We start from the raw sequence: 10,794 nt of genomic DNA, 5'->3' as shown, positions 1-10,794 counted from the left end.
TCTGCCAGTGCAGACCCTTACTCACCACGAAGGCAAGGTCGGAATATTTTGACCCCTCTCCCTGCTCTGATCGGGGGGGTTGGGGGTTTGGAGTCGGCGGGGGGTGGGGGGTGATTGAGCAGGAGACCCCAGTTTGATGCTTCACTTTTTCTGGACTTCCTGCAGGGATGAGGGGGTGGGGGTTGGGGTGGGGGCGACTGGGAGTAGTTGGAGGGTTGGGGTGGGGGGTTGGAGTGGGGCGTTTGGGATGGGGGTTGGGATGGGGGTTGGGATGGGGGTTGAGTGTATTGGGGGGTTGGGGTGGCCGTGTTGGGAGGGAGGGTTTGGGGTGGGGGTTGGGGGGGGTTGAGGTTGGGTTGTGAGGGTTGCGGGAGTTGGGGGGTGCTGGGTGGGCGGGTTGGAGTGGTTGTGGGGGGAGGTTTGGAGGTTGTGATTGAAGGGACGGGGATTGCAGGGGTTGGGGGATGGAGTGGGGGGGTTGGGGAGTTGGAATGGGTTGGGGTTGGGGGTTGGGGGGGTTGGGGTTGGGGACATTCCCGGATTGGGTGGGGCTATTGCGGGGTTTGGGGGGGGTTGGAGTGGGGGTTTGTATTTGGGGGGTTGGAGTGGGGGCATTGGGGGGTTGGAGTGGGGGTTTGGGGGTTGGAGGGGTTGGGGTGGTTGCGGATGTTTGGGTGAGGGTATTGGGGGGGGGGGGCGTTGGAGTGGGGGGGGGGGCGTTGGAGTGGGGGGGGGGCGTTGGAGTGGGGGGGGGGCGTTGGAGTGGGGGGGGGCGTTGGAGTGGGGGGGGGGCGTTGGAGTGGGGGGGGGCGTTGGAGTGGGGGGGGGGGCGTTGGAGTGGGGGGGGGGCGTTGGAGTGGGGGGGGGGGGCGTTGGAGTGGGGGGGGGGGCGTTGGAGTGGGGGGGGGGCGTTGGAGTGGGGGGGGGGGCGTTGGAGTGGGGGGGGGGGGCGTTGGAGTGGGGGGGGGGGGCGTTGGAGTGGGGGGGGGGGGCGTTGGAGTGGGGGGGGGGGCGTTGGAGTGGGGGGGGGGGGCGTTGGAGTGGGGGGGGGGGCGTTGGAGTGGGGGGGGGGGCGTTGGAGTGGGGGGGGGGGGCGTTGGAGTGGGGGGGGGGCGTTGGAGTGGGGGGGGGGCGTTGGAGTGGGGGGGGGGCGTTGGAGTGGGGGGGGGGCGTTGGAGTGGGGGGGGGGCGTTGGAGTGGGGGGGGGGCGTTGGAGTGGGGGGGGGGCGTTGGAGTGGGGGGGGGGCGTTGGAGTGGGGGGGGGGGCGTTGGAGTGGGGGGGGGGCGTTGGAGTGGGGGGGGGGCGTTGGAGTGGGGGGGGGGCGTTGGAGTGGGGGGGGGCGTTGGAGTGGGGGGGGGGCGTTGGAGTGGGGGGGGGGCGTTGGAGTGGGGGGGGGGCGTTGGAGTGGGGGGGGGGCGTTGGAGTGGGGGGGGGCGTTGGAGTGGGGGGGGGGCGTTGGAGTGGGGGGGGGGCGTTGGAGTGGGGGGGGGGGCGTTGGAGTGGGGGGGGGCGTTGGAGTGGGGGGGGGGCGTTGGAGTGGGGGGGGGGGCGTTGGAGTGGGGGGGGGGCGTTGGAGTGGGGGGGGGGCGTTGGAGTGGGGGGGGGGCGTTGGAGTGGGGGGGGGGCGTTGGAGTGGGGGGGGGGGCGTTGGAGTGGGGGGGGGGCGTTGGAGTGGGGGGGGGGCGTTGGAGTGGGGGGGGGGCGTTGGAGTGGGGGGGGGGCGTTGGAGTGGGGGGGGGGCGTTGGAGTGGGGGGGGGGCGTTGGAGTGGGGGGGGGGCGTTGGAGTGGGGGGGGGGCGTTGGAGTGGGGGGGGGGCGTTGGAGTGGGGGGGGGGCGTTGGAGTGGGGGGGGGGCGTTGGAGTGGGGGGGGGGCGTTGGAGTGGGGGGGGGGCGTTGGAGTGGGGGGGGGGCGTTGGAGTGGGGGGGGGGCGTTGGAGTGGGGGGGGGGCGTTGGAGTGGGGGGGGGGCGTTGGAGTGGGGGGGGGGGCGTTGGAGTGGGGGGGGGGGCGTTGGAGTGGGGGGGGGGCGTTGGAGTGGGGGGGGGGCGTTGGAGTGGGGGGGGGGCGTTGGAGTGGGGGGGGGGCGTTGGAGTGGGGGGGGGGCGTTGGAGTGGGGGGGGGGCGTTGGAGTGGGGGGGGGGCGTTGGAGTGGGGGGGGGGCGTTGGAGTGGGGGGGGGGCGTTGGAGTGGGGGGGGGGCGTTGGAGTGGGGGGGGGCGTTGGAGTGGGGGGGGGGCGTTGGAGTGGGGGGGGGGCGTTGGAGTGGGGGGGGGGCGTTGGAGTGGGGGGGGCGTTGGAGTGGGGGGGCGTTGGAGTGGGGGGGCGTTGGAGTGGGGGGGCGTTGGAGTGGGGGGGCGTTGGAGTGGGGGGGCGTTGGAGTGGGGGGGCGTTGGAGTGGGGGGGCGTTGGAGTGGGGGGGCGTTGGAGTGGGGGGGCGTTGGAGTGGGGGGGCGTTGGAGTGGGGGGGCGTTGGAGTGGGGGGGCGTTGGAGTGGGGGGGCTTTGGAGTGGGGGGGCGTTGGAGTGGGGGGCGTTGGAGTGGGGGGGCGTTGGAGTGGGGGGGCGTTGGAGTGGGGGGGCGTTGGAGTGGGGGGGCGTTGGAGTGGGGGGGCGTTGGAGTGGGGGGGCGTTGGAGTGGGGGGGCGTTGGAGTGGGGGGGCGTTGGAGTGGGGGGGGCGTTGGAGTGGGGGGGCGTTGGAGTGGGGGGGGCGTTGGAGTGGGGGGGCGTTGGAGTGGGGGGGGCGTTGGAGTGGGGGGGGCGTTGGAGTGGGGGGGCGTTGGAGTGGGGGGGCGTTGGAGTGGGGGGGCGTTGGGGGGGTTGGAGTGGGGGGGGTTGGAGTGGGGGGGGTTGGAGTGGGGGGGGTTGGGGGGGTTGGAGTGGGGGGGGTTGGAGTGGGGGGGCGTTGGGGGGGTTGGAGTGGGGGGGCGTTGGGGGGGTTGGAGTGGGGGGGGCGTTGGGGGGGTTGGAGTGGGGGGGCGTTGGGGGGGTTGGAGTGGGGGGGCGTTGGGGGGTTGGAGTGGGGGGGAGTTGGGGGTGTTGGAGTGGGGGGGCGTTGGGGGTGTTGGAGTGGGGGGGCGTTGGGGGGTGTTGGAGTGGGGGGGCGTTGGGGGTGTTGGAGTGGGGGGGCGTTGGGGGTGTTGGAGTGGGGGGGCGTTGGGGTGTTGGAGTGGGGGGGCGTTGGGGGTGTTGGAGTGGGGGGGCGTTGGGGGGGTTGGAGTGGGGGGGCGTTGGGGGGGTTGGAGTGGGGGGGCGTTGGGGGGGTTGGAGTGGGGGGGCGTTGGGGGGGTTGGAGTGGGGGGGCGTTGGGGGGGTTGGAGTGGGGGGGCGTTGGGGGGTTGGAGTGGGGGGGCGTTGGGGGGGTTGGAGTGGGGGGCGTTGGGGGGGTTGGAGTGGGGGGGCGTTGGGGGGTTGGAGTGGGGGGTTGTTGGGGGGTTGGAGTGGGGAGAGATTGAGCGGGTGACCCCAGTTTGACACTTCGCTCTTCCTGGCCTTACCGTTCAGTAATCGTCTCCCTCAGCCCACTTGCGACTCCTTTCATCACCGTGCTGGCTCTGGGGGTGAGGACGAGCTGGGACACAAAGAAGGTTCCCTTGCTGCGCCGGTCAGTGATCGAGGCCTGGACGAACTGGATCAGTTTCTCGGGATCGGTGGTGTTTGGCCAAGGCGACGGCATCATTTGACCGGGCCAAAGGAAGGTGACCTCCAGAGCCACAGGATTGTGGTAGAAGACCAATATTTGGTAGCCCTTCTCCCAGAGGTACTGCAGACTCACTTCCTGGGCAAAGATCACGGGACACAGTCTATTCCCGAAACATTCCCTCAGCATTCGGATCAGCTTCTCGTGGTGGGACTTCTGCATCCCATAAAAGTGGTTGAAGTCCAGAAAAATGGCCTCTTTGGGCTGCTCCATCAGGAAGGCATTGATCTCCTCCAGGCCTTCTCTCACCGTGGCGCTGAACAGCCCATGGGCGAAGTAGAGTTCGTTGCCGGGGTCCCTGGCTTGGTGGAGATGCGTAGGTCAAAGTAGCGGATGCCGGCCTGCAGCTGGGTGCCAAAGGTCATGCTCTGGGTGGCCAACCATCTCCTCATCAGCTTCTTGGCCACATTGCCGAACACGGAGACAAAGTTCTGCACGGTGTCCGGCTGCTCTGGTCCCACCGGGGACGACTCATCAATGTAGAAGCTGAACGAGTCATGTGAGCCTGCGTCAAAAACAAAATCAATGACAATGTTGTACCTTTAATTAAAGGGATGGTCTAAACCTCAAACAAGTCCTGTTAAAGAGGTACTTGCCACCAACACTGAGAAAGGAAACCAAGCAGAGCTCCCCGACTGCGCGAGGGACACACAGGTACAGCAATGTGTTCCTGGGCTAGTAATGGAGTGGCCTCAGATTATTGTAAAGACCCATCTGGTTCACTAATGTCCATTAGGGAAGGAAACCGGCCGTCCTTACCCGGTCTGGGCCGATATGTGACTCCAGTCCCACAGCAACGTGGTTGATTCATCGCTGCCCTCTGAGCGAGCCATTCGGTTTCCAGGGATGGGCAATAAATGTCAGCCCAGCCAGTGATGCCCACGTCCTGAGAAAACATTACATTTCCTGTTCCCACAACCAGTCTTGGTGCAACACACCCACCAAGTGGGATTGTCCGTTAGTGTGGTGCCCACATCCACTGGGAGAGGAAAATGCTCAGACCGACTCGTGACTTGTACAGAAGCAAACAAAAAGGTGAAACCGAGAATGTAGGAAATCAGAAAATGCAGAAAACACATCGCAGCTTATTCAGAACCCGAGCGTCAGAGAGGCCCCAATGCACCAGAGGATGCGGGGCGTGTTCAAGGGGGCAGAAACCAGCAGCGGTTACACCATGTCTCTGCCCTTTCCAAGTCGCACTGGGAGCTTTACTCTATATCTAACCCGTGCTGGACCTGCCCTAGGAGTGTTTGATGGGACAGTGTAGAGGGAGCTTTACTCTGGATCTAACCCGTGCTGGACCTGCCCTGGGAGTGTTTGATGGGACAGTGCAGAGGGAGCTTTACTCTGTATCGAACACTGTACCTGCCCTGGGAGTGTTTGATGGGACAGTGTCGAGGGAGCTTTACTCTGTATCTAACCCGTGCTGGACCTGCCCTGGGAGTGTTTGATGGGACAGTGCAGAGGGAGCTTTACTCTGTATCTAACACTGTACCTGCCCTGGGAGTGTTTGATGGGACAGTGTCGAGGGAGCTTTACTCTGTATCTAACCTGTGCTGTACCTGCCCTGGGAGTGTTTGATGGGACAGTGTAGAGGGAGCTTTACTCTGTATCTAACCCGTGCTGTACCTGCCCTGGGAGTGTTTGATGGGACAGTGTAGAGGGAGCTTTACTCTGTATCTAACCTGTGCTGTACCTGTCCTGGGAGTGTTTGATGGGACAGTGTAGAGGGAGCTTTACTCTGTATCTAACCTGTGCTGTACCTGCCCTGGGAGTGTTTGATGGGACAGTGTAGAGGGAGCTTTACTCTGTATCTAACCCGTGCTGTACCTGCCCTGGGAGTGTTTGATGGGACAGTGTAGAGGGAGCTTTACTCTGTATCTAACCCGTGCTGTACCTGTCCTGGGAGTGTTTGATGGGACAGTGCAGAGGGAGCTTTACTCTGTATCTAACACTGTACCTGCCCTGGGAGTGTTTGATGGGACAGTGTCGAGGGAGCTTTACTCTGTATCTAACCCGTGCTGTACCTGCCCTGGGAGTGTTTGATGGGACAGTGTTGAGGGAGCTTTACTCTGTATCTAACCCGTGCTGTACCTGCCCTGGGAGTGTTTGATGGGACAGTGTAGAGGGAGCTTTACTCTGTATCTAACCCGTGCTGTACCTGCCCTGGGAGTGTTTGATGGGACAGTGTAGAGGGAGCTTTACTCTGTATCTAACCCATGCTGTACCTGCCCTGGGAGTGTTTGATGGGACAGTGTAGAGGGAGCTTTACTCTGTATCTAACCCGTGCTGTACCTGCCCTGGGAGTGTTTGATGGGACAGTGTAGAGGGAGCTTTACTCTGTATCTAACCCATGCTGTACCTGCCCTGGGAGTGTTTGATGGGACAGTGTGGAGGGAGCTTTACTCTGTATCTAACCCATGCTGTACCTGCCCTGGGAGTGTTTGATGGGACAGTGTAGAGGGAGCTTTACTCTGTATCTAATCTGTGCTGTACCTGCCCTGGGAGTGTTTGATGGGACAGTGTAGAGGGAGCTTTACTCTGTATCTAACCCATGCTGTACCTGCCCTGGGAGTGTTTGATGGGACAGTGTAGAGGGAGCTTTACTCTGTATCTAACCCTGTACCTGCCCTGGGAGTGTTTGATGGGACAGTGTAGGGGGAGCTTTACTCTGTATCTAACCCTGTACCTGCCCTGGGAGTGTTTGATGGGACAGTGTAGAGGGAGCTTTACTCTGTATCTAACCCGTGCTGTACCTGTCCTGGGAATGTTTGATGGGACAGTGTAGAGGGAGCTTTACTCTGTATCTAACCTGGGATAATGGGATGAAGGGAACTGGTGAGAAGGTGGGTTTGAGGGATATGGGGACGAGTTGGAGTGGAGGTGGGTTTGAGGGATATGGGGAGGGAGGTGGGGTGAACGTGGGTTTGAGGGATATGGGGAGGAGATGGGGTGGAGGTGGGTTTGAGGGATTTGGGGCGGAAATGGGGTGGAGATGGGTTTGAGGGATATGAGGACGAGTTGGAGTGGAGGTGGGTTTGAGGGATATGGGGAGGAGGTGTGGTGGAGGTGGGTTTGAGGATATGGGGAGGAGATGGGGTGGAGGTGGGTTTTAGGGATTTGGGGTGGAGGTGGGGTGGAGGTGGGTTTGAGGGATATGGGGAGGAGGTGGGTGGAGGTGGGTTTGAGGGATTTGAGGCGGAGATGGGGTGGAGGTGGGTTTGAGGGATATGGGGAGGAGGTGGGTGGGGTGGGTTTGAGGGATATGGGGAGGAGGTGGGTGGGGGTGGTTTTGAGGGATATGGGGAGGAGATGGGGTGGAGGTGGGTTTGAGGGATATGGGGAGGAGGTGGGTGGGGGTGGGTTTGAGGGATTTGGGGTGGAGGTGGGTTTGAGGGATATGGGGAGGAGATGGGGTGGAGATGGGTTTGAGGGATATGGGGAGGAGGTGGTTGGAGGTGGGTTTGAGGGATACGGGGAGGAGGTGGAGCCGAGGTGGGTTTGAGGGATTTTGGGAGGAGATGGGGTGGAGGTGGTTTTGAGGGATATGGGGAGGAGGTGGGTTTGAGGGATTTTGGGAGGAAGTGGGGTGGATGTGGGTTTGAGGGATATGGGGAGGAGCAGGGGTGGAGTTGGGTTTGAGGGATTTGGAGCGGAGGTGGGTTTGAGGGATTTTGGGAGGAGGTGGGGTGGATGTGGGTTTGAGGGATATGTGGAGGAGGTGAGGTGGAGGTGGGTTTGAGGGATATGGGGACGAGTTGGAGTGGAGGTGGGTTTGAGGGATATGGGGAGGAGGTGGGGTGAACGTGGGTTTGAGGGATATGGGGAGGAGATGGGGTGGAGGTGGGTTTGAGGGATTTGGGGCGGAAATGGGGTGGAGATGGGTTTGAGGGATATGAGGACGAGTTGGAGTGGAGGTGGGTTTGAGGGATATGGGGAGGAGGTGTGGTGGAGGTGGGTTTGAGGGATATGGGGAGGAGATGGGTGGAGGTGGGTTTTAGGGATTTGGGGTGGAGGTGGGGTGGAGGTGGGTTTGAGGGATATGGGGAGGAGGTGGGTGGAGGTGGGTTTGAGGGATTTGAGGCGGAGATGGGGTGGAGGTGGGTTGAGGGATATGGGGAGGAGGTGGGTGGGGGTGGGTTTGAGGGATATGGGGAGGAGGTGGGTGGGTGGGTTTGAGGGATATGGGGAGGAGATGGGGTGGAGGTGGGTTTGAGGGATATGGGGAGGAGGTGGGTGGGGGTGGGTTTGAGGGATTTGGGGTGGAGGTGGGTTTGAGGGATATGGGGAGGAGATGGGGTGGAGATGGGTTTGAGGGATATGGGGAGGAGGTGGTTGGAGGTGGGTTTGAGGGATACGGGGAGGAGGTGGAGCCGAGGTGGGTTTGAGGGATTTTGGAGGAGATGGGGTGGAGGTGGTTTTGAGGGATATGGGGAGGAGGTGGGTTTGAGGGATTTTGGGAGGAAGTGGGGTGGATGTGGGTTTGAGGGATATGGGGAGGAGCAGGGGTGGAGTTGGGTTTGAGGGATTTGGAGCGGAGGTGGGTTTGAGGGATTTTGGGAGGAGGTGGGGTGGATGTGGGTTTGAGGGATATGTGGAGGAGGTGAGGTGTAGCTCAGTTTGAGGGATATGTGGAGGAAGTGGGGTGGAGGTGGGTTTGAGGGTTATGAGGTGGAGGTGTGTTTGAGGGATATGTGGTGGAGGTGGGTTTGAGGGATACGGGGAGGAGATGGGTTGGAGGTGGGTTTGAGGGATTGTGGGTGGAGGTGGGTTTGAGGGATATGGGAGGACATGGGGTCGAGGTGGGTTTGAGGGATATGGGGAGGAGTCGGGGTGAAGGTGGGTTTGAGGGATATGGGGAGGAGGTGGGTTTGAGAGATATTGGGAGGAGATGGGGTGGAGGTGGTTTTGAGGGATATGTGGCGGAGGTGAGGTGGAGCTCAGTTTGAGGGATATGTGGAGGAGGTGGGGTGGAGGTGGATTTGAGGGATATGGGGAGGAGGAGGGATAGAGTTGGGTTTGAGGGATTTGGAGCGGAGGTGGGTTTGAGGGATTTTGGGAGGAGGTGGGGTGGATGTGGGTTTGAGGGATATGTGGAGGAGGTGAGGTGGAGCTCAGTTTGAGGGATATGTGGAGGAAGTGGGGTGGAGGTGGGTTTGAGGGATATGGGGCGGAGATGGGGTGGAGGTGGGTTTGAGGATATGGGGAGGAGGTGGGGTGGAGGTGGGTTTGAGGGATATGGGACGGAGATGGGGTGAAGGTGGGTTTGAGGGATATGGGGAGGAGGTGGGGTAGAGATGGTTTTGAGGGATTTGGGTTGGAGGTGGGTTTGAGAGATATTGGGAGGAGATGGGGTGGAGGTGGTTTTGAGGGATATGGGGTGGAGGTGGGTTTGAGGGATTTTGGGAGGAAGTGGGGTGGATGTGGGTTTGAGGGATATGTGGCGGAGGTGAGGTGGAGCTCAGTTTGAGGGATATGTGGAGGAGGTGGGGTGGAGGTGGATTTGAGGGATATGGGGAGGAGCAGGGGTGGAGTTGGGTTTGAGGGATTTGGAGCGGAGGTGGGTTTGAGGGATTTTGGGAGGAGGTGGGGTGGATGTGGGTTTGAGGGATATGTGGAGGAGGTGAGGTGTAGCTCAGTTTGAGGGATATGTGGAGGAAGTGGGGTGGAGGTGGGTTTGAGGGTTATGAGGTGGAGGTGTGTTTGAGGGATATGTGGTGGAGGTGGGTTTGAGGGATACGGGGAGGAGATGGGTTGGAGGTGGGTTTGAGGGATATGCGGTGGAGGTGGGGTGGAGGTGGGTTTGAGGGATTGTGGGTGGAGGTGGGTTTGAGGGATTGTGGGTGGAGGTGGGGTCGAGGTGGGTTTGAGGGATATGGGGAGGAGTAGGGGTGGAGGTGGGTTTGAGGGATATGGGACGGAGATGGGGTGAAGGTGGGTTTGAGGGATATTGGGAGGAGATGGGATGGAGGTGGTTTTGAGGGATTTGGGTTGGAGGTGGGTTTGAGAGATATTGGGAGGAGGTGGGGTGGAGGTGGTTTTGAGGGGTATGTGGCGGAGGTGAGGTGGAGCTCAGTTTGAGGGATATGTAGAGGAGGTGGGGTGGAGGTGGATTTGAGGGATATGGGGAGGAGGAGGGATAGAGTTGGGTTTGAGGGATTTGGAGCGGAGGTGGTTTTGAGGGATTTTGGGAGGAGGTGGGGTGGAGATGGTTTTGAGGGATTTGGGTTGGAGGTGGGTTTGAGAGATATTGGGAGGAGATGGGGTGGATTTGGGTTTGAGGGATATGTGGAGGAGGTGAGGTGGAGCTCAGTTTGAGGGATATGCGGAGGAAGTGTGGTGGAGGTGGGTTTGAGGGTTATGAGGTGGAGGTGTGTTTGAGGGATATGTGGTGGAGGTGGGTTTGAGGGATACGGGGAGGAGATGGGTTGGAGGTGGGTTTGAGGGATATGGGGTGGAGGTGGGGTGGAGGTGGGTTTGAGGGATTGTGGGTGGAGGTGGGTTTGAGGGATATGGGAGGACATGGGGCCGAGGTGGGTTTGAGGGATATGGGGAGGAGGTGGGGTGGAGGTCGGTTTGAAGGATATGGGGAGGAGGTGGGGTGGAGGTGGCTTTGTGGGATATGGGGAAGGGGTGGGAGTGGAGGTGGGTTTGAGGGATATGCGGAGGAGGTGAGGCGGAGGTGGGTTTGAGGGATATGTTGAGGAGGTGGGGTGGAGGTGTGTTTGACTGATATAGGGAGGAGGTGGGTTTGAGGGATATGGGGAGGGGTGAGGTGGAGGTGGGATTGAGGGATAAGGGGAGGAGGTGGGATGGAGGTGTATTTGTGGGAAACGGGGTGGAGGTGGGTTTGAGGGATATGGGGAGGAGCTGAGGTGGAGGTGGGTTTGAAGGATATGGGGAGGAGGTGGTGTGGAGGTGGGTTTGAGGGATATGGGGAGGAGGTGGTGTGGAGGTGGTTTGAGGGATATGGGGAGGAGGTGGGGTGGAGGTGGGTTTGAGGGATACGGGGAGAAGGTTGGGTGGAGGTGGGTTTGAGGGTTATGGGGAGGAGGTGGGTATGATGGATATGTGGAGGAATTGGGGTGGAGGTGGGT

General features: G+C 61.5%; 1 protein-coding gene across 1 annotated transcript in view; it reads right to left on the bottom strand.

Moving 5' to 3' along the window:
• Window positions 1-3,490: 3,490 nt before the first annotated feature.
• LOC137313267 (PI-PLC X domain-containing protein 3-like) overlaps window positions 3,491-10,794 on the bottom strand; it is a 33,608-nt gene continuing 26,304 nt past the window's right edge. The window contains 2 exon segments of the mRNA XM_067979393.1: window positions 3,491-3,996; window positions 3,999-4,202. Of these exon segments, the coding sequence (XP_067835494.1) occupies window positions 3,491-3,996; window positions 3,999-4,202 (710 nt within the window).

Source organism: Heptranchias perlo, unplaced genomic scaffold (assembly GCF_035084215.1).
Source record: "Heptranchias perlo isolate sHepPer1 unplaced genomic scaffold, sHepPer1.hap1 HAP1_SCAFFOLD_451, whole genome shotgun sequence".
NCBI classification, from domain to species: Eukaryota; Metazoa; Chordata; class Chondrichthyes; order Hexanchiformes; family Hexanchidae; genus Heptranchias; species Heptranchias perlo.
The sequence above is the reverse complement of the archived record's forward strand: the minus strand, read 5'-3'. Positions and strand labels throughout refer to the sequence as shown.